Source organism: Phragmites australis, chromosome 5 (assembly GCF_958298935.1).
Source record: "Phragmites australis chromosome 5, lpPhrAust1.1, whole genome shotgun sequence".
Taxonomy (NCBI): domain Eukaryota; kingdom Viridiplantae; phylum Streptophyta; class Magnoliopsida; order Poales; family Poaceae; genus Phragmites; species Phragmites australis.
This window is the reverse complement of record NC_084925.1, coordinates 45917335-45941560: the sequence shown is the minus strand read 5'-3', so window position 1 is coordinate 45941560 and position 24226 is coordinate 45917335. Positions and strand designations below refer to the sequence as shown.

At 43.6% G+C, this 24226-nt stretch overlaps 2 protein-coding genes across 2 annotated transcripts; both read left to right on the top strand.

The window, feature by feature from the left end:
- The first annotated feature begins 2910 nt into the window (after positions 1-2910).
- On the top strand, positions 2911-4114 carry LOC133918132 (rab GTPase-activating protein 22-like). The gene is made up of 6 exons (XM_062361870.1): positions 2911-2916; positions 3054-3153; positions 3275-3372; positions 3592-3837; positions 3932-4015; positions 4100-4114. The coding sequence occupies exons 1-6, from the start codon at positions 2911-2913 to the stop codon at positions 4112-4114; spliced, it is 549 nt and encodes a 182-aa protein (XP_062217854.1).
- A 1823-nt stretch (positions 4115-5937) lies between these two features.
- On the top strand, positions 5938-6615 carry LOC133918131 (CRIB domain-containing protein RIC7-like). Its single transcript, XM_062361869.1, has 2 exons — positions 5938-6084; positions 6170-6615. Exons 1-2 carry the CDS (start codon positions 5938-5940, stop codon positions 6611-6613), a joined length of 591 nt encoding a protein of 196 aa, XP_062217853.1. The 3' UTR covers positions 6614-6615.
- The last annotated feature ends 17611 nt before the right edge of the window (positions 6616-24226 follow it).

The window sequence follows — 24226 nt, the reverse complement described above, 5'->3', positions numbered from 1 at the left end:
AAATCCAGAGGCGGGATCCAGTTTCTCCACGGTGGGAGCCCTTCGCCGCTGCTATAAGGCCGGTAAGGAATGCCCCATGGGAGGGGGGAGATCGGCGAGAGAGAGAGAGAGAGAGAGAGAGAGAGAGAGAGAGAGAGAGAGAGAGAGAGAGAGAGAGAGAGAGGAGAGAGAGGAAGAAGAGAGAAAGAGAGAGCTCTCACCACCTCAATCTATGGCTTTGCCGTCGCCACTTTCACCTCGCCGGAGCGCCATGGCCGTTGCTCTAGCCGGTAGGTCTCTGCAATAGCCCCCTTCCCCTCCTTCCTGCTGCTACAGGGACGCCGGCCGGCCTCCATGCTATGTCGTGCGATGAGGTGTTATGGCCGGCCGCCCTCGTGCCGCGCTGTGCGATGGAAGTGCTATTTTTTTTTGTTGCGTGCCGTGGTGTTCGTAATTGAACTCGGCCGTCGTAGTTCTTTTGCTTGGTGGTTGTTGCTGACGACGCTTCGTGCCCATGTCTATGCAAACAGGTGTGGTCCTGACCGGTGCTTCGTGACCGCGACCATGGAGATGGAGGTGCTGTGATTTGGTTTGGTTGTTCTTCATTCTGTGGTATGTGCCGGCCGGCCCTCGTTGTCGTGACCGTGGAGATGGAGATGTGTTGTTTTGGATGGCTGTTCTTTTGCTGTGGTGAAATTCGGTCGGCCTTTGTGCCGTGATCGTCGAGATGTGCTCGGTCTCTTTTGGTTGGTTTGTGCTCCGGCTGCTCATTGCCATGGAAGTGTGTTTGTGCCTGGCTTGATTTATCCCCCTCTATCCAGGCTATGATATGTTGCCGTCGGCCGAGAGTCGGTACCGCCGTGCGTATACCACCGGCTGGGGACCTAAACGTCGCCATGCCACGCTCTAGTGTTATCAATTGAAGCCTTTGCCACACCTCTTTTCTTTCATGTTAGTTGTCTTAGTGATCTGTGGCTCACCGTGTTTAGGAGCCCGACTGTCAGCCCTTTGATCTCTATTATCATTAGTGTGTGGGTATGTTTATGTTTTGGCCGACGTGTCTTGATGTCTGGCCATCGCTTTGTGGCTGGCTCGCCGCCCTCGCGCTCAGTTGTGATCCATCTCATGGTCTAATGATGCTGGCCAGGAAGGATGATGTTGGCCCTTGTGTGTGCTCTGGCTGGTTGTGTGCCGTGGCTGTCGTGTGTGCGTATCGTTGGCTGGGTGGGCTGTGCCACCGGCCGAATGAATTGCGTCGTCGGCTGGGTGAGCCGTGCTGCCTTCGAGTGTGTCTAACCCTTTGCTTTCGATCTGCACAATTTTGGTGTGCTTGCTGTTTTCCTGGCCATTATGTTTGGTCTGTCGCCGATGTATATTCCGGCAAGTGCATTGTGTTTTGTGGTGTTCCCGGCTGAACTTGACTGATGACGGCGCATGTGTTGTTCGGCCATGTGGGTGTTGTAGCTACGTTGTTCCCTGGTCGGCACACCGTTGCATTCTCTGATCCTCATAGTTTTGTGTTGTTTCAGTATTCAATTGGCATATCCTGTCAGTGCCTTGGTGTTTTCAGTGACTATCTGTTGCCCTGAGGTCCTGAGGCTTGTATAGTTGTTGATCACCGCTGCGATGTCCTGTCGCTTGGGGCAATTCTATTGTCAGTTGCTACTGTTGCTGGTCCTTTGAGGCTTTTGGTTTCTTCTGTTATCATAATTGGCCTCTTTGTAATTGGTTGATTGTTCTAATGATTGACCGTGGGGGTTAACTTCATCAGTTTGCCTCTCCTTTAGTTGATGACTACTCTGGTGGTGGTTTGATGTTTATCAGCTAGACATTTATGTCTTTTTGTTGCTGATTTTGGTCATTATCAAACAGCTGATTAATGATCTTTGATGTATGATGGTGAGATTGATAGCTCTGACCATGCACTGTTATCATCCCCTTTTGGCTTTGATGCTCAGCTGATGAAGCTTGTCCTTACTTGCCCTGTGCTGAGTTATGCTGATGACGTTCCTGTTATTATCATCAGTGGTTATCATCTGTTGCTGATGCCTGGTGGCTCTGCTGCTATGAGCCCTCTTATTGTCTTATAGCCTTGGTGGCTTGATGCCTTTGGGGCTCACTTGTGATCTCCCTGTGTGGCCTGTGCTTTTGTGGCTCGTTACTTGATGCCTTGGTGGCTCCTGCCTTTGTGGCTCTGTTGCCTTTGTGGCACTTTACCGCCTTCGTGTCTTGTTGCTTGTGTGGCTGGGTTGCCTTTGTTGCCTTCGGAGTTGGCCGATGAGGATGAACCTGAGGCCCGAGGAAGTTAGTGAGCTAAGCACGACGTTGGGCTCCTGGTTGCGGCCTCGCTGCCACACCGGTTGTAGCTATACATCGTGCCGTGCTCCTAGCTCGCCTCGATTACACACTATTATGAGGCTCTTTAGCCGATAATGACCCGGGATACATAAACAGTCCATAAGGCTTATGCTAGACTGTTATCCCGTTTCCTCTACCGCCGTTTTGATTTCTGACGCAATCACTTTGCTTGGTCTGTGTTGTTTGAGACTATAGCCTTGCAGACCCGGAGATGGCATCTATATGACGACCGCCAGCGCAGTCTAATCGGAGGTTGCCCGAGAGGCGGGCATAATTAACCAGAGGCTTCACGAGGCCATGGGAACCAGGACGAAGTGATCGCAGAAGATCTAGTCAGATAGCGTGTGCACGTGTGTATAGAGCCAAGTGTCATAATCAATGAAACTTGTACTTTATGAGTTCAATGATGAATGAATAAAGTTCAGTATTTTCATTACATTGCTTTGGTGTTCTTTTGTATACGACGGTATATTGGCACGCCTGCGATTGTTATATTCAGATCAATATAAATTTGAATGCTTGTTTCTAATCCGCGGAAGAGCAAGAACATGTATTTAGATATTAAGAGAAGACATGGGGGTTAGAACCATGTTATATAGCTATTTGATATTGATAATTCTCGAGTAACAGAAGCCGTTCAGTTGCATGTGGCATCTGTTTTCTTTAATGTTTCTTGAAATAATAAAAGCTTGGGTTTTTACCTTCTAAATATGCAGCGAGGGAATTTCAGGAGTACTTCTATTGGAGTTCGATCTCAACTGACCACATTGTCATCCATAATGAAAGCTGTTGATCCAAAGCTACATGAGCATTTAGGTACAGTCATTTGGAGCTACATGTTTACTGAGCGGCTCAAAGAAAGCGATATCTATGTTTTGCTTTGTTGCACAGTAAAGGTGCATGTTTGTACGCCCTGATAAACATTTTATTTGTGCAGAAAATCTTGATGGAGGGGAATACTTATTTGCCTTCCGTATGCTGATGGTTCTTTTCCGTAGGGAGTTCTCTTTTGTAGACACAATGTACCTTTGGGAGGTAAGCTGTCAGGACAAATACATGAATTCTAGATATGTTAATTGCCTATACAATAAGCTAGCTTTCTTAACAATTCAATCTGGACATCAGTAATATCCAATTCAATCATAATTGACATTTTACTTCTGTTATACTTCTAGATCTAGGACCAATTGTCCTAGAAATGGTTACTGATTTATTCATGAGGACACTTATGATTATAACTTCAAAATGCTGCAGCTCATGTGGTCTATGGAGTACAAACCAAGTCTCTTCTCAATGTTGGAGGGTTACACTGGCGCGTCTAGCACAAACACGAAGGATGAAAATGTCCTGAGACAGTGTGGAAAGTTTGAACGGAAAAATTTGCAAGCACCTAAGAAAGATGGGCAGATCCCTCTATCTGTCTTTGTTGTAGCTAGTGTTCTAGAGGCTAAAAATAAGCGGTTACTGGGTGAGGCAAAAGGTCTAGACGATGTTGTCAAGGTCTCTCTCTCTCTCTCTCACTCACACACACACATACAATTGTGATGATGATAATGATTGAAATCCATGCTATGTATGTGTCCCCTGTAAACAGATCTTAAACGAAATCACTGGTAGTCTGGATGAAAAAAAGGCATGCCAAGGAGCATTGCAGATTCATGAGAAGTACCTAAACACAGTGAGTCGTCCTTTAATTCATAAAACTTATACATTACACACTCAAAAGTCGAAAATAAAATAACTTGTAGTTTCCTGATTGCAGGCAAAAGCATCATAGCAACATGCGCAGCTTCACAGTAATACATCTTTAGCAACAACACTTGGTTGGGATTTTTGTGGATTGGAGAAGCAGTTGCGCCACAGAACTTTTTTCATTCTTTATAGGTGTGTTCTGTAATTCTTTGACCTGCAGCTTGTAAATATTGCATTTGCAAAAAAAAAAAAAAAAAAAGAAAGAAGGAAAGAAAGAACGTCAATCCTGTTTTCATACTAGTCGTCACTCGTCCGTCGTTTTCATACTGCAACAAGTTTGTTCACCTTGTTTGAACAATATGTTGTACTGAAGATGCGACTCACTGTCTGTGGGTGTGTTGGGGGTATGAATTTGTTGGGTTCCAACCAGTGTGCAACACGATGATATCCTTTTAGAGATCTATATTTGCATTTTCTTGAGTCAATTTCTCCTGATTCTGTAGCTTCCAAGTGTTTGGACAAGTGACCTAGCAATCAGCAAGTGAAACGATAAACATTTGGGCTAGTCAGGTCCTACGGTCCTGATATCTAATGAGACGATGGGAAAAATGAAGAACCCTGCAATTATTGTATTACCTATGTGAATACCAAAATGTTCACAGTTATGGTTTATCTAGTTCTTCCCCATTTGCGTTTATCAGCAGGAGCCATGGGCCTCTGCCAGCAGCAAGCCTACATCAGCTTGGTGCAGTGCGTCCCAATTGATACCAGGTTTTTTTTTTTCGTGTGCCAGGTATTGTTTTCGTGCCACTGATTAAAATAAAAATTCATCCAAAACTTATCAACGAGGCTTTTAACAGTTGTAAGAACATGAGATACATGCAAAATGGTAAAATGAGGCTGTGATTGAAAGCCTGCCGGGCTTTCCACCCAATAGACCCCTCCCGATTCTTCTGTACTGCCCGTTCCCGCCATTTGTTGCAGACCAGATAAACAGAACCAGGGTCTCACAAACAGAACTACGTCAAGATGAACTGAAAACAAGGGAACCTTCACCAAAAATAGTGCACTATAAATAGATCAATGCCACAAACTTTATGCCCTTCCATTTCTCCAACTAGGAAGAGGAAATCTATGCTTGCCTCTCTTGAAGCTCTGGACGGGACTGGAATTCTGCTAATTTGTGACAGATCATGCAGGAATAGGAGATAAAGAGAATTGTTGCAACCATAATGAAGATGGCCCCAGGAAGATGAAATTCTGTCCATTGGACTTTGTTGCTCCCTGCAAATCGTTCCCTTCCTTAAGTATGTGAGTCTGATTCAATGTGATGATAATTGCATGGTAAATCATTTAGTTTTTTTTTTTTGGTAATGATTAGCCTCGTTGCTATGTAGTGCATGGGTAAAATTTCTGGGCATTGTTATCAACGACTTCATTTATAGCATCATTGATCACCACGGCTCTATTCTATACAGCGCATTCAGGCTATTGGCCATTTCTAAGATTTGTTTCATCCTGTTTTTACAAACAAACTTCTGACAACTGCACTGGATCGTGTTCTTCGCAGCTCAAACTATACAGGAAACCATTCATCCTTACGATTTGATATACATGTGAAGGCTAGTTCAAGAGGTGGGGAACGCAAATACTTAAGTGGTGGATTCCTCTGAGGGCACCGCGGGCGGGCAGCCGCCTGTGGAACCTGCCAAGATGAAGGGCCTTCTCAAGGGCCTGCGATACATCTCGCAAATATTCGGTAAGCACAAGGATTCTAGACTAAAATGCCATTCCGAAATCTGGTTTCTAACCATCCACGAGGAACCAATCACCTCAATGGTGTTCATAGCATACTTCAAATCAATGCAATTCGAAATGTAGCACGCATGAAACAGATGGTGTTGTAAGATGTTTACCTTGCTTGCTGCTGCTGCTGCTGCACGCGCGGGCGTTGCAGACGCCAAGGAGCCGGAGATGCAGATCGGGAACCCGACGGACGTCAAGCACGTCGCGCACATCGGCTGGGACAACGCCTCCGTCACCGCGCCCAGCTGGGTAACCGCTTCCACTCCGATCGCGCCATTCGCGCGCTCCTCAGCCGTCAGATCTCCATCTAACGTCTCCGATCGCCTTGTTGCAGATGAACGAATTCAAGGCTACGCCGGGCGCGCCCAGGGGCGGCGAGCCGGAGCCCTCGCAGCCTGGGGGCGGAGAAGGAGGAGCGGGAGGGTGCGGAGAGGAGCAGCCGTCGCAGCCTGGAGGAGCAGCAGCTGGTGGCAGGGCGGAGCAGGCGGAGCGGCCGCGGCGGACGAGGGGGAAGGGGTCGGGAGGCAGCGAAGCGAAGCGGCGCGACGGCGCGGGCGAGGGGTCGCGGCGTGATAGGCGGCTGGCGAAGACGGATGCGGAGGGCTGCGAGGGGGATGCCGCGGCAGCGGCGCCGAAGCAGCGGCGGAGGAAGCCGCGGGCGTCGGGGGGTCAGTCGAAGTCGTCGTCGGGGGGCGCCGGCTGCGGCCCCGCCTCAGACTCGGAGGTGGTACGGTCGGCGGCGGCGCCAGGGGCGGAGGACGACCGCAACGGCTACTGAAGCGGGCGGAGGAAGTGGTGGTGTGGTGTGGCATTGCTTGCTTGGCCGCGCGCTGTTGGGAGTCGACTGGTATGTACACATGGAGGAAGTCTTCAAATTTGAATTTGGTTTTGTTTGGTTCTCTGGAGATTGGAGAGATTTGGGCCTTTTTTTCTCTTTTCTGTTCTTCTTCTACATTGGCTTTGGGCCCGTCCTCCCATCGCGAGATTGTTTTTAGATGGTCCTGTAACGTAGAGTGCAACCAGGCCAAGGAAACAAATGGCCCGTCTGTATGTTTAGCATGTGTTATCGAATCAAATGTATACTCTAATTCATTCTCGTGCATAATTTATACTGTACCTTTTTTTTAGAAAGTGATGATTAATTAATGATCTCCTACTCTCATAAAATATTCAATAAATGATCTCCGCTAATGAATCCTATAAAAAATTTAAACATATGATCCCATAATTTGTGTGCTTTACCTTGAACTTCATCACAATAATTTATTTGGCACCTAACTTTTCTCCCCACCCTGTCACCATTTCCTCAAGTGGGATTCCTTGCTCATCCCTTGAGTAATGAGTAGCAACCCACTCTTTATTCACCGGACCGTAGTGACAAAGGTTTGTGTGAGTTCCTCTCTCTTTTGGACATAGAATATGGGCATAGACACGAAGAGCTATGGTAGCGCACTAGGCAAGGACAAGCGAAGCGGTTGCCAAGTGTTCTAGAGGTGGAGTCTAGCGACGGCTACGTAAGAAACAAGTTAGGAGAAAACGAAAGAAATAAAGAAGAGGGCCATAAATTGCTATACGACAGTTCAAGCAGCAAATAGCAGCCCCGCCTCATGGTGTTGGATTAGTGCCCCTCCGTGTCTCTTCCACTCCAAAACTCGCAAGCAAACTATAACACGATGGCTCATGCGCAGCCATCGTGTTTGTCGAAGACTAATAAGGGGTTTTACATGATGATAATGTATCGTCTTAGAAATATGTAATGGTGGTAGAAGTACATTATGAGAATAAACCTGGTGAAATCATTTTAAATAAACGGTGGTAATAGTATTTTTAGGAAACTGTAAAAACTGTTCGGGAGGGGGTTGGAGGTGTATATACACCCTTCCTATGCATCGGTTGACAGATTGAAAGCTCAAACCTAGTCATCTGCCTTGAGATTAGTGCAGTAATAATCTAATGGTTGTTCTTCTTCTTTGCCCCGTCCTCTTGCCACCGTGCCGCCACTCAACAACTTAGAGTTCAGGGTTGCACGAGCCTCATCTCCCCTGACTGCTTTAGAGGGAAGACCGGAGGTATCGCCGGTCACTGGTGACGGAGAACCACCGATGGGAAAGGTTGGGACAAAGCAATAGTGAAAAGACGTTAGAGTTGGAGGAGGTGTGAAGGATGTCGCATGTTTTTTTTTAGAATAACAGGGATGCATTTCATATAAACATAAACATGATTACAACACATGTCTTCCAAAGCCATCCCTAAGAATCATTAAAATGACATGTGGTCCCTTGTAAGGTTCCCCAGTCTCCTTCATCGCCGACAATCGGAGGAGCTACTCGACAGACCATTGGCCCTGGACGGAGACCACACCGAGCAAGCAGCTTGAAGCCGATGTCCTCCTCGACGAAGAAACTCCACAGATTTTTGATGCACCAACAAGTAACACATCGAACACGACAATGTACTCTTGAAACGATGAACACATAGGGCCTTCTTGACGGCCAGAGGCCGCACCATCGCCGAAGGACAGATCGAACTACAACCTGGCGCCACCGATTGCCGACAAGCCAGAGATGGAACCCCAGAAAACTAGCCTAGCAACATCAAACCAAATTTGACATCCCAGCCACACCATAGTCCGACGCCACCCAACCACAATCGAGCAACCCGGAAACATAACGAACACAAATCAGAAGAACCCCCATCCCCAAACCGCATCCTCACCAAAACATCAACTAACACATACCTTCTCATTCCACCACCGGAGAGGACGTCGAAAAAACAACCGCACCAGTGACGAGATGGAAGAACAAAAGCCAACCAAACACCTTCGTAGGCACCGTCAGAACCTTAACCTACCCTAACCCAAGCTAACTTCTCATCTAGCTACTACTCTACTACCATACCTGAGACTCCGGGTGTCGATCCACCGATTCCCCTCTACCACTGGTGCCAGAGGCAACCGGCAGAGAGAAAAATTGGTGAGATCGACACTGGAACACCTGAATCGCCCTTTAGTCGCCCAAAGGCAGTGGCCACAGTGGGTGCTTGATTCACTTGACGACTCGACGCAACTCGGCCACCTCCGCTCATTGTTGGCAAGGTATCCATTTCAGTAGCAACAACAACTCGCGCACTTGACTTGTTCATGATGAATCCATTGTAGCTGGGCCTCCTCATCCTTGAAACCTGTAACTGATATTTACCTAACTATCATTTATTTTCCTGCAACTGCAATGGTGGATATCTGATCTCTTCGGTGACATCAGTCGGCAACTTGAAACTTTAAATTCAAATGAACCCATATGGTTCAGAACTTTCAGGGCACCAACTGGCAGCAATGATATTGTTCACTAACGGCCCGTCAAGCAAGAAAGGGTGCAGGAGGAACAACATATGAACTAATTTTGGTCCTAGTATTAGCGAGAATTAAATATCAATACCCCCTTTTTTTTGACATGAGAACGAGATCTGCTTCTATTGAAAGTAAATAACAGTTTACATTCATTAGATCACCAGGACAACTGGGGAAAGAACAAAAGGCACCCAAGCTAGGCTAGATAAACTAGAGACACTGAGATACAGTCAACAAGCCAAATAAATTACAGTTCCACTACATCAGACTGGGTAATCAAAGTTGGCTTGAAATTGTTGTATCACTCCACGAGATGATCAAGAGCCGGATCAAGCACTTGAGCAAGATTTTCCAACTCTGCTAGTAAAAAAGACCTTTGAAAAAAGTATTAATCGGCTTGTTGAGGAAGACCTTTTCAATTGCTATCTTGTTCCGAGTACACCACATCGCCTAGCTAAATCCTGCAAAAAAGAAGAGACACAATTTCATAGGCATATTTAGATTTTGTTTCAACCATCCAGGAGAAAGTTCATCAAGGGCTCTGGGTTGTTCCACCCAACCAAAGCACTCTCTAAAAACGCTCCATGTGAAGTTAGCTAGGATACACTGGAAGCAAATGTGATCATCGGTTTCCTTTTTATCGCATAGATAGCAGAATTTGCTGCACTTTTAGCCTCTTCATTTTAGAGAGGTTGCACTTTGGAGTCCATCATTAAACATCTGCCAGAGAAAAACCTTAATTTTATGAGGGACTCTAAATTTCCATATTTCCCTACTGATCTTGTTTCTTATCCCACCATCTATGATAAAGCGGTAAAGGGATTTGATGGTGAAGTTCCTAGATTTCTCTAGAGCCCAGTGAACTTCATCGACTAAATTGTTCAAACTAACGGGGCTCATCAAAGTCTTCAACTCCTCATATCTCCCTAATTTTGATGGGGGTAAGGCCCTTCTGAAATTGATTCCGAAAGTACCACCCTCGAAGCAATTAGTCACCTTGGCCAAAAGATTAGAGATCATTTTGAATAGCTCAGGGAATTAAATCTTAAGGGGGTATCCTGTATCCAGGTGTCAGTTCAAAACCTGATCATTTTTCCATTATGCACCGTGTAAACAACTCCCAATTGAAATAAGTGTTTGACTTTGTGCAGCCCTTGCAAGAATTGGGAGGAACCTTTGCTCTTGGAGCTAAAAAAGTCCCCGTCTCGCATGTACTTTGCTATTAGAAGCCTGCACCAAAGCACATCATCATCATTTAGTATTTTTCAAATTCACTTTACCATTAAGCATTGATTCATAATTTGTGTGTTAATAATACCTAGGCCTCATTGGTCTTTTGGTCTACGAGCGGCCTCCCAATTAATCATGTGATACCTAAATTTATCATGGACCCCTCTCTAGAAGAATTTGGATCGAATAGTGTACATCCTATCGTGGGTGCCAGCATGAATAAGGTAGAAGCCCATGATATACACGGGAAGGCTGCTTAAACAGGTGTTGGTCAAAGCAAGTCTTCCCCCTGAGGACATGTTTTTCCCTTTCCAAGGATCCAGCCTTTTCTGATGCTTTTGAACCGAAGGAACAAAAGCAGCCAAACCAAAACGTTGATCATCAATAGAAATGCTAGGGTATTTAATGGGGAGGACCCCTAGTTTGCAATTGAGCATATTGGCACACTTCTCTTTAGTTGCTTGGTCAACCCCAAAAACAGAAACCTCACTTTTTTGAAAATTGATTTTGAGATCAAACAACCATCCAAAGCAATACAGAATGATTTTCAGATTCAAAATGCTAGGCTCGGAGCAATCAATCATGATATCATCAGCATATTGCACATGAGTGACCCCTCTGAGGTAAGATGGTCCATCAAACCTGAAACTAGACCTCTGTCCCTAGCTTTGTTCATTATTGCACCCAAAACCTCCACCACAATATTGAATAAGATGGGAGATAAAGGGTCCCCTGTCTTAGCCCTTGGAATGTTCTAAAGTACGAGCCCCTTTGGTTATTCATATTGACGCAAATATGTCTTCCTTAAACAGTTTGCATCACCTAATTTACCCACCTTTCAGGGTATCCTTTCGTCGTCATGACTTCCTTGAGGAATCCTCATCTAATTTTATCATAGGATTTTTCAAAATCAATCTTGAGAAGAAGGCCCTGCTTCTTAGATTGTCTTAGTTTGTGAATAGCTTCATGAACAATCACCACTCCTTCAAAGATGTTTCTCCCCTTGATAAAGGCTTATTGGCATTCATCGATAATCTTGCCTGCCACTGGACTCACGTTGTTTGTCATCATCTTTGTAAAAGCTTTGTAATCCACATTTAGAAGACAAATGGGTCTATACTATTTAATATTATTAGCCTCCTTTGTCTTTGGAATCAGAGTAATAACTCCATAGTTAATTATCTTGATATCCAAATTAACTGTATTGAAGTCTTTCAATATGGCATACATATCACCCTTGATAACATGCCAAAATTTCTGAAAGAAGGATACACTAAACCCATTAGGTCCAGGTGCAAAATCAACTTCCATGGAATGGATTGCCCTATCTAACTCGTCCCCCCGAAAGGGATTTTCCAGAGACTCCTTGTCTAGAGGGGATAACTGTTTGTACTGGTTCTAGAAGTTTTGTTTTAGGTGCACACCTTTATCTAGTTGAGAGCCAAAGAGGTATTTATAAAACTTTACGATGTGCTTCATGATGTCTGTCTGTTCCTTTATCACCCTTGTTTCATTCTCCAAATACCTTATTTGGTTTTTCCTTTTTCTCTCGTTGGCACATAGGTGGAAGAATTTTTTATTAGAGTCGCCATGGAGAATCCAGTCTTGCCCACCTCTCATCTGCCAATATATCTCTTCCATGAGATACAATTTTTCTAATTCTCGCTTAGTTTGGTATCTGTTTTTTTTTCATTTTTAGCAGCTAAGCATTCTCTATCTATTTTGGCATCTAGACCCTCCAGATCCTGGATTAGGAGGTTCTTCTGTTCTTTATTTGAGCCATGTATCTGTCTACTTCAGTCAACAAGGAGTTTTTTTGCTTCAACCAAGCACCCATGCTAGGAGTCCAGGGAGTAGATAGTCTCAGACATTCTTTATTTAAAGGAAGCCTATTTTCCTTCAAACAGGACCTTAAATCTAGGTTGAAGCAGCCATTGCTTCTCAAAGAAAAAGTATTTGAGGCTCCTCACTTTGAGCTCCCCTAAGTCCAAAATGATGGGACAGTGACCAGAGCCTACCATGGTAATGCTCCATGCATTACAAAACGGGAACCTTACCTCCTAATCGGTGGTGACCAAAATTCTATCAACGTTAGTCGTGACGGGGTTTTCTTGTTTATTAGTCCAAGTAAATTGGCTTTCGGATCTATGTATCTCCCTAAGCTGCCAGTTACCGATGAAGGCATTAAGCATCCCCATCAAATGATAATTCACATTCTTATTGTTCGTATCTACAACAGACCTAATTAAGTTGAAATCACTCCCATAACAATGGGCAGAGGCTCATTCTCGCAGTAGGAACTCAATTCCTGGAGGAAGTGATCAGACCAACTATGGTCCACCGGTCCGTATACAGTTATCAAGTTTCATATAAAATTAGTGTCTTTGTTCCCCAAAAATAACTTAGTGGAATAATTGCCAATGTGGGAGGCCTCCATCTCAGTGGTTTCACCCTTACACCCATGAGTATACCACCAAAGTACCCCTTTGCAGGCACCACTGCCAAAGAAAAGGAATGTGTCACGAGATTTCAGCTAGCTCCTTGCTAGAGAAATCCCTCTTGATAGTCTCTTGCATCCCCACCGCATCCAGTTTCTTCTGGGATATGTATTCTCTAATTTGTTTTCTTCTAAATGGTTTACCCAATCCTCTAACATTACAAAATAAGGTCCTCATTTGTCCTCTTGCCTTTTGCAGGCTTTAGGGGCATGTTTACCCGGTTGAGGTGCTTTGTCCTTAAGAGTCTCGTAGCCTCTAGCATTATTATCAATAACCTCCATAGACTCCTCTGTCTCCCTCACCATGAGGGGAAGTTTTGTCCGCTAGCTTGGTTAAATACTCCTTGCAATTAGCTTACGTTATAGTTGCTCTTGCTATTTCTTCAGCTTTAAAAGCTGAAATCAATTCTGTCAGACTATCTACTTCTTAGTCAAGAATATTAATGACCTCAGAAATATAAACATCATAAGCATTATTCAGAATGGTAAAAGGGTTATTAGAAGGATTTTTTTTCCAGGTTCTGGTTGAAACTGTAGCTCCAGCAATTTTCTCCATCTCTTTTTTTTAGATAATGGAAAGTAAATTCAAGCCTCCGCTCTCCATCTCTTTTGAGTACAAGCCTTTGTAAGAATCTTTCTTTTTTGTTGTAAGCTTTCAGTCGTTTGTGCATTTGTGTGTTTCAGGAGTACCCACGGGGATGGCCTTATTCTTCTCGTCGACAGAACTTGCATCAAAACCAATCTGTTCGTCATTTAGGTGCTGCTTGATCTAGACAGAACAGAACTAAACAAACACTAGATTCGATGAAGATCATCTACTTTTTATTTTAGTTGTCACTGCTTGCACGATCTTGCTTTGCATGATGAGTTTGTCCGGATGTTGATGGCAAGCAACAAGTTAGATGGCAATATAGAAACGTTTCCCAGGTAAGTATCTGCTACTTTATCTTCTTCATTCATTGCCAATACTCCGTACTAACAACGCACCATCCTGGTGCAGCCCACTGAGGCGTATATATCCTCATTCCTCATTCCTCCATAGAACAGAATCTTTTGGTCATTATTAGGCATTTGCTTGCAAACACACCCGATGTATTCGCATCACATCTGCATTCTGCACCTCTGTAAGTGCCATCCACTTCAGATTGCAAGTTTCAGGAACTTTTAGTAAACAGTGAGCCCGTATCCTTTCAACTGTATTCCCCGTGGTCTCTTAGACCTGCTCTTGTCACCGACATAAAAAATCATCCGTTCTCAATATGGAGATGATGCTTGTGCTAGCTTTCCTATCTGAAGAAACTGACAACTTCATTTGCGCTACTCCCTTAAGTTCGCTACTGACGACACTGTACCACTCCACTCATCAGGGAGTGGACAACTGGACATTGTGCTACTGGTTCCCAATCTGGAAGTGAGCATTGCTTCCTGAGATGGAGTGTATACATGCATGGTGGCTAGTTTCTTTGCTCTATCTCGTCGTCTACCTGTGGGCTGGAGAACCTTTACAGTACACTATGATATTAGATGGTGAAGAGTATCATTGTTGTGATCCAACCGTCCATTTTAGTAGGTATTATTGTAATTATCTTGATACACTTAGGGGTAATTACGTCATTAACTGACCGGACTTCGAACCTTCACCACCCATCATCGACCGATCGATGGAGGGTGGAAACCCTAATAAATGAAATGAACAGAATAAGTGAAAGCTTATCCGAAGAATAAACTAATATTTTGACCTTTCCTAATTAAATATATAATTTACAAGTTTATCATAGTTTTTTGTTTCCAATCCTACCCTTATGATACCCATGATACTGATGGGTGATAGAGTATCATTGGACCAATCTAAACCACCGGATGAAAAAAATGGACGGCATACACTCATTTAGGTGTACTGTAAAAGTCCTCGTGGGCTGTGACGTAGAGCATTTGGAGTAGAATGACAGAGTCATAACAGGAACTTTTACCTGTCGATACTCGGTAAGAAACAAGTATATACGATATGTAATTGTTAGTTATTAGGTTATGCAACGCTTGTTAAAGAATCTGATTTTCGAATAGATATTCCTTTGTTGAGGCACAACTACATGTAATTGTTGAGGACCGTGTTTTTGGAGGTTTCAAGGCCGGATCAGTGGGTGACAGGATTGGTGATTCTGATTTGAAGGCTGGAGTAGCTGTCGCTGGACCACAGAGCGCATCGTCTTTCAGCTTATTCGTTGTCGATCGATGCGCTAGCGCCATTGCGAGTTGCTGTCAGCATTATTGTAAGGTAGTTGAGCCACCGTTGTTCCTGTGACGCCGAAACCGGCTTGGCTGTACTTGGGCTCAAGCTCAGTTCTCTTCTGAAACCGAGTTCTCAGCTGCTGGTGCCACATTCCTGTGTGATGAACAGAGACTGCACAGTGAGCTGCATTTCCCTTTGCATTGCGCGCCGGCCATTCGCCTGGTGACGATTCCATTCCCATCACCACTGCATTGGCCTGGCCGCATCGACATGCATGATCGAGAGACAGCATTGGCCTAATCTGAACTGTGATCTTGTTGCATGCCTCACAGGTCACAACACGAGTCGACCGTAACCATTGTTAGCACGCATAGTAGCAGTATCTATCCAGCAATCTAGTGTGATCTTGCAGGCCAGCTGCTAGCTCTGAACTCCTTCTCCCCTGTGAATGTCCGTTCATCATCTCTTGGGTTATTATAATGCAACGCTAAGGCACAGCTAATTATAATTTCTCCCCTGTGAATGTCCGTTCATCATCTCGCTTGACGAGGCGCCGAGCCGGATTGGGATCTCGGACAGCGCCTTCGTTGGTTGGGGCCGGACGAGCAGCGAGAGGGAGCGCGCGCGAGCTGCGCCGATGGATCGTCGCCGTCGCCGTCGATGCCGAGCGGCGCGGCCTTTCTTGGGCGGTCAATTCGCGTCGAGGCGGCAGTGTCGGTTTAGGAGTTCCTTAAAAGCAAAATCGCATCAAATACAGGCCAGTGGTACTAGTAGCATGCAGTGCAGCTTGTTGGCGCGAGCTATAGTTAATCAATAATGGGGATCGATATTGCACGGCCGGTTCCTTGCTGCGGCCGGCACCGCAGCGCGGCTGGAGACTGGTGGCGACGGAGGCGACTTCTTTTGTCGTGGGTCGCGCGGTTTTCCAAGCGACCGGTGGATGGATCGGACTACGACACTACGCTACATGTGTTTGCGCGGCGCCCGGGCGGGCGGGGTCCCTGTCCAGCCCCGCCAAGCCACCGGAGCTTACTTGCAGACAACCGTTTTCCCACCCCGCCAAGCCACCGCCACCCCCACCGCGCAGGCGCAGCCACGCCGATATGAGCATGAGCTGCGCGCGCCTGCCGCGAGCGGGCGTAGCTGTCACCGAGGGAATATGTATGCTGACGAGTGATGACCAGGTTTTTTTTACAATCAGGACCTCTTACCCGGGGTTTTTATTGGAGGCTTTTTAACGAGATAGGTGCGAGACTGAGGCGGTCGGACTCCCACCTTGGAGTCCAACCATCGAGCTCCGTATATGCTCGTTCGCAGTGATCAATCATATCATTGCAGCATTACAGAATTTTAGTGTTTTCATATATATATAATCAGCTAAACTTGGATCCCAAACAGTGCACATGATGTAGCCGTGGGCATTGTTAATCGCTAGGATGTGTCCATATATGCATGAGCCATTTCTGTAGGGGAACAGATCCCACACGTCGATCAATCGGCAATAAATTAAGGATGGAGAGGAGCATTATGCTTAATTAGTTCCTGTGTGATCCTGTCCTATTCCTAGCAAGAAAACGGCCGGGTAGCAAGAACGCAAGGATTTCTTTAATTTCCTACAGGGAAGAGCATGGTTAACTACGTACTCGGATGAATTTTAGCAGAAAGACAAAAGCAGACAGATCCTTGAGCTAGCTCGACACTGTATCCGTCTGTGTATGATACAGTATTCATTCTGTACAGTGCTTGCTATGCAGCAATATATAATGCCATCTAAAATCGAGATGGATCGGAGTCTATACAAGGGTTTCGTTACATGCTATATATACAGACTAGTAAGTAGTAACAACGCTGATCCGGCCTTTGGTATTATTGAAGGGCTGACATGCAGGCTCTCTGCATTATGTATACATGCAGCTCCTGCATGCGTAATTTGCTTTACGCGAGTAACAACGCTGCCTAATGTCATTGTAATATATTGCTAACATAACATCGTTGTATATATGAGTCAACGCTTTGATGGAATGTTCATGTAGTAGATGACTTCATATATACTACTGAAAATCAATGAGTAGGATACAAGCGAGAATTTTGGGTGCTCTTTTGGTTTCAGTCGCTCTCATAGGATTGAAAAAGGCACTGTATAGGAAGGGATTGGTGGAAGAAGTGGAGTGTGGAGCCGTCACTCTTCCTATAAACAACAGGAGGAAAAAAATCAATGAGTGGAAGCAGCTTTATTACACTTCGCTCGTATTTATCATACCTAGCCCATCCACTTCAATTATAGCAGGAGTAGTATTCTTCAGGAGCCCTAGCTAACCTCTGTATTGGCCTCCGATCCATGTATCTGTTTCTCTCGAGCTATTCTGAGAACGACAGGAGATCGATCGACTCACAGGCTTTGCATTTAGGCCAGCTCGAACTAATTGAAGAACTTATCTTGTCTCTCTTGAAATAAATCATACCCTTAATTGTCTTGATCGATGCCTGCCTTGATGGCAATAGCTACTACGTGCGTTTGTTATTTTCCGGCACCATACACAGCAAGAAATCTACAAATGCAATTTTTGGACAGCCTGCCTAGCTACTAGCGACAATGGACATATACTGTGAGTGCGAGGTGACCATGCAAGAACAAGCACGCAGCATATTCTTCTGGCGACCTGACACTTTGGATCATGGGCAATGGGGCATATACATCAATCAATGCACAGATTCCACATGCAAGTACACTGTTCAGAGAGAGGCCAGCGCCTTTCTCCCTTGATGCCGCCGTCCCTCGGATTAATTTCCTTGTGCACTCGATGGCGCCCATGACTCCTTGATTTGGTGATGGAATACATACATCACGCAGCATGGCCATGAACACTGTGAGTGGATCAGATTATATTCTCTTGTGCGAACCACACCGTACCTTTCTTTATTGGAGATTATTTTTGTGACCCTGCTAGCTAGCTAAGCTGCTCCTGCTAATTTACAAAAAGGTACGTGGATCAGATTCTTTCGTCTGAACCACACCGTACCTTCCTGTGATTTGTTTATGTAATGCATGCTGAACAGCAGATCAGTTATGCCTGCCAATTAATTCTTGTTTGCATCATCAGAATCCAGAAATTCTCAGCACAAGTCAGATGGAGAATTTATGTGCTACTGCTCTGATTTCATTAATTTCCATCAATTTTCTTGTCCAGACTTTTTGGGACAAATTGGGAAGTCAAAGATTTCAGACTACCAGGGAAAAAACTCAGCGGGGGTGACAACCGTTGTTAACGGATGGAAACGTGGAATATGTATGCAAAGAAAAATTCTACTAAACCATGCGGACCCATGGTTTATCATGATCTGTCATTTATATTGAGATTTATATTAGAGATAAGTGAAAAAATTATGAGATATTATAGAGGAAGAATTGACGCTCAAGATAGCTCCGGTGTCCACACCCCGTGTGAGTTGCCTCTCTTGAATCTGTATGTTCCTGGCTAATCTTTTCAGAGCTATCGAATCGCAAGATAGATTGGTGCCATGCCTGATGGACCAGACAGCTCCCGTCAATGAGCTCGCAATTGCTTCCGATCCTCTCCCTGCAGATCAGGCAGAGGTATCGCTGTCTCGAGTGATTGGGATTAGACACCTTAATTAGCTTCCAGAGTTGCCGGTATGATTAGGATTCAGCCAGCAATATTACTAAATATATGCATCAATCCACCGATCAATGCTTACGAGCTTATGTTATTACTCCCCCATGTTTAATTCCGGCGGCGTTTTTTTATCCAATGATGAGTTCAGTTTAATCCCTTTCTGATTTCTTCTGGTTTTGCATGGCGTCACTCATCTATCTGAGTTAGTTATCCCAACTGCCATGAAATTGCACCCTCATCCATCTTGATCTTCAATTAACTACTTTTCTTTCAAAATCTTCAATTAACTACTAGTAATTAATTGATCAACCATGGCTTGAAGCCTTGAACAAGATATGTTCATGCAATTCCGGCAAAAAAAATATGTTTATGCAAAAAGATCCTAATGCGGTACCATGCGTGTGCCTACCATCCAACTTGCATCACCGAACCTTGCCTACTTAATTCTAGACACTTCAATTCATCTGCTTAATTTGTACCTGGATTTATCAGTAAATATATACATACATATATATACACACACGCACATACATACATAGTTTGCTCTCCTGTTAGGATAGAAAAACTAGGATATATTTTTGGAAGTATATATTCATAATTGATTCTGTTATAAAATATATACTATTTTTAAAATATATATCCTACTTTTTAAAATATATATTTATATTTTTTTTCTAAATATCTATTAAAGAGAAAGTATGTATATCTGGAAGTATAGGAAAGACTTCCTGCCTAGAGCCTGCATAGACATGGATATTTATCTGCACAGATGGAAATGATCGAGTACTACCTTAGGGACGACGTTATGCTCCAACAACCATGCATGTACTCATGGCGTACTATGATAAACACTGATCACTAATACACGCGCTGTACCTGATCAACGTAACCCCTCTCTTTTATTCTGACGGAAAGTCGGGTGCTACTGTTTCTGAATAGCTGCCTGCAAGAGAAGTGACCTGGCTGATAAAGGTACAAGCACAGTTGCACTTCCTTTGTACTGCACACTGCATTGATTGCACTTTCGCATGCAATTACTCCAACTGGGTGATGAACTGATGAACACATACACGTCGGTAATCGATCCCTAGGGGCCAGCAATGGCTAACTAGCTTGCCGTCGTCGTATCGTTAGACTATCTTGAATAGAAATTTTAAAAATTTATTTTTTATAATATTATTATAGTATCATCTAATACTATTATAATATTCTTTATTTTTTTTATCTCCAACAGATACTCTATTTTTTACTTGCATTACTCTTCTTCTCCTTTCAGACCCACACGTTAGTCTCTAGGAACAGGGATACGATACCGGCCGAAGCTACCTCTGGCTTTACTGTAGCAAGCGCCAAATGCTTTTTGCTGTCTCGGTTGGAGAAGGATGCAGCTGCTGAAAACGGCAAAAGTCGGAGCTACAGTGATACGGTGCTGATTCCCAGTCGCTGTTGGAGACGGCCTTAGGTCATCCCAGCGGAGTCCGTTTCCAATATTACAATGCAAATGTTGTTTTCTCTCACTTCGTATCTGGTGTCCAGCAAACTCCGTATCAGCCTCTACAGTGATGTGGGTCCGAATCGGGGAGGGAGGAAGGATATATTTGCAGGAGGGGATGGAGTTGTAGGAATATTGTTCACAGAGGATGACTGTAGGTTCGAATAAAGAAGAAGAGTAATAGAATGTATAAAATAAAGTAATAGTGTTAGAGGATGCTATAATAGTATTATAAAGATGATTTTTTAAGTATGTATTGAAAATAGCCGTATTTTCTTCATCGTATAAAGTAAGAGGATACGTTGATCGGTGCTGAAATTATTGTTGTTGACATCTTAGATGTTCCTTTGGACATACGTCCGGCCTCTTAATTCTCCTCGTTCACATACTCTTTGAGTAGAAGAAATTTTCTCTTCTTTTTCTCTTCCTTTTTTCCTTCTCTTGTCGACCCTAGTTGGATCTAAATCGTAGTATAATCGGTAGACGCCAAGTCCGAAGATCTTTCCTGCACAGTCAGTAGCCAGACTAGCTCGAAAAGAACAATAGTATATATGCAGAGGAGAAATTAATATCAAAACGACCCAGTACTACTGAAGAAACTCTCATCAGTGACAGTTCAAAATCACTATCAATAGCGGATTTTAAACCGCCACTATTACTCGACACTAAAAATCTGTATCAGTGCTGGTTCGTGAATCCAACCGGCATTGATAGTACACCTATTAGTGCCAGTTGGTAATATCGACTATACTGATATGTGCAATACCAATCAACATTGATATTGTTTCCCGCCCTTTTCAAAATTTAACGGTTGCTGCCAATACCGTGTTCATTTTCAAATTTTGTCTGTTGCCGCTAATAGTATACGATATATTTATAGACACACATATAAATTTAATTCACGATACATCAAGTTTCATCGCAACATATATACATAAGCATATATAAATTTAAGCCATAAAACATTATGTCTCATCACAATATATATATCATATATATGTCAAGTTTTATTACAACAAGGATAAGGAGTTTAAGATTTCTTGTTAATCGAAGGGTCTTAAACTCTACCTTTTCTTGTTAGATGAAAGTAATGAGATAGACGAGCCAATTTTATGGAACTCATAGGTTGGACCGATGACTTAGTCATTGATAAACCTGATAAGTTGTTCTTGAAGTGCGTTGATTTCAATAGGCAGGAGTCAATCTCTGGACAGCTTGAGGAGCTTCAATTTTAAGAATTTGAAGAAATCAATCATTATGAACATGTATCAGATCTGAAAATTAGTCATCAATATGTATGCCGCCTACCTCAGCATCGACCACCTAGAGCGGCGTGTCTCCATTGAATCCATGCATGAATTCTGTTACATAAAAAGCACATAAATTATTGGTCAGATCCTGCTTCTTATAAGGAAAGTCATGCCAGACTATCCATTATTTCATGTATGGCCGATATTTAACATTCTTCTTGATGTATCATAGGTACACTCTATATGTGTGTGATTATTAACGTAAGTAGATTTAGATTCAATCAAATTAAATATTATAAGAGCAATAACGAAATGGTCGGGTTTTACCTTTGTAGCAAGTCAAAGACATGTTGGTAGTTTTCTTTTGGATTAATTTGTGAGTTGAAGATAATGATTTTGATAATATCTTGCTGTATGATAAGGAGGATCCAAGGATAATTGCACATAGATCTCCATAGGTTAGTTGGTCCTAATTTCTAACGATGTATTGCTAAAAAGAGTATAACATTTATGGAGGAAAACACATACCCAAAGTGGTAGGGTAAAAGTATGTATTTCTTCAATTGTAACTCTAGAATATACTTCAATACATAGTCCTTGGTTTGTTTTGGATTGGTTCCGATCATTGTCGGGTTTACATGATGTGGATCGATGAATCCCACATGGTGGATGTCTTCTATCCTGCATCTTTATACCTTCATTCTACAAAAGGAATAAGTTAAGATATTCAATCTAATGGTACAAAAATATATATTATGAATCATACGTATACGACACTTATAGAGTCCAACAACTCAAGATAGACATGTTGAGAGCATCTTGTTGATACAATCGATACATTTCTTCAAATAATATATAAATAGTGGCATCCCAATAGAGGAAATCTCGATCCTTATATCTGGCCTCAAATATTTATATACCCTCCCTCTACTCCTTCATGTACCACGCATGTTTTTTTGAAGTTGATATGTCAGTTTGTGCCACACATCTAATGCGATCAACAGTTCACCCAACTTAAATTTTCACCTCTCAGCTGCTTTTGGTGTCAATGACTTGTCTAAAAATTGATCTCTTGTTATTTTAGATTCTTCAAGAAATCTTTCTAAATTTTATTCTTTCAGTATCTATTCGATAGAAGACTCATTTAAGTATTTCTTACTTTTGATGCACGTGTAGTCTGATTTAAACTTATGCTCAACAGGTGTGGCCATCTACAAGAAAAAAATTTATGTTTCTACATGGATTGGTATTTTCTTCTCAGGCTTTGGCTTTTGCATATATTTCTTGACACTGGCATCCACGATCGCTCTGATTTTCTCTTCAGTTTGTTCATAAGACAACTTCTCAGGTGCTGCCACCTTCTTAGGTGGCCTTTGCTTCTAGGATAAAGTCAACTTCTGGGATGAACTCAAATTATTAGATTGTGCACGTGTTGCCAACTTCGGAGGGGGAGGAGGTGGCTCTCTTGGTGGTAGTGGTGCTGACTTCGGAGGGAGAGGAGTTGGCTCTCTTGGTGGCTACTTTCGTGAGGGAGGAGTTGGAGATCTTCTTGGTGACAGCGGAAATGGCGGCGACTGTGGAGGAGTTGGAGACCTTTTTGGTGACGGTGGCGGTAGTGGCGACCATGGAGGAGTTGGAGATCTTCTGTGTGATGGGTCTGACTCTGCATCAGATGACTTGTTTGTCTCTTCTTCAAACACTATGTAGCGCTCAGAGCAAAACCATCTAAATTTGATCCGAGCCTCTTGGAACCCGTCTCTCCGGGGTAATCCATGTCAATCTTATGGTACAACCTTCGCACAGAGTCCATGTGGACCTTGTCGTATCCGCGCGGTATCGGAAGATCGTTGAAGAGAGCCCCTTCCATGCATTGGTCAACCTGCCCCATAGCCATCATGGTGGTAATGTTCAAGGTGAGCACGACAAGTTTGCATACTTTGCTTTCTGTGATGTCATCCGCAGGGTAATGGGCAGTGGCGGACCTAGGATTTATTGGCTGGGTATTCAAGTGAAAAAAAATTGTTCCATCTAAAATAGAAATAGTCCATAATAACTTAAATTAGGATACAAATGATCCAAATAGTCCAAATTATAAAATATATAAAGAAAATTACAATTCAACTTTGCGTTTCTCAGTAGCTTGGAACCGATTTCTGATATCAGTATCCTTGACTTAGACAAAAAATTCACGCTCCAAAAAGGTAACCAAGCAATCATTCAAATATTGATCACTATTCTATTTCTCAGCTTATTCTTCACATAATTCATTGAAGAAAAGACCCTCTCAACACTAGCAGTTGCCACAGGAAGAAGTAACACTAATTTAAGAAGCTTGTACATAATATCATAGTTGAGATTCTTCTTTGTTTCAACAAGCATAATGGATAGCATAAAGGGAACATAGCGAGATCTAAGCATGAAGGCTAAGAAAAAAATACTAGATTGAGAGATTGGGAGAAGGAAAGGGCATTCGGCACTTATAGCTTTTTAGCCTAGATGAGCAGGTCCTTGACTATGGCGGATTTAACGTCAAGGACTTGGTGGAGATCAGAAGGCTCCAGTAGTTCGGCTCCACGCCTCTGGGCTACGGCCTTCACCGCAGCACCGCTCCAGCCTGCAGCCAGTAGAGTAGGCGAGCAGCTCCAACCTCCAGCTCGGCGCAACGAGAGCAATTGGAGATCGGAGCAATAAGAGAGCCAAGACCTCCGGCC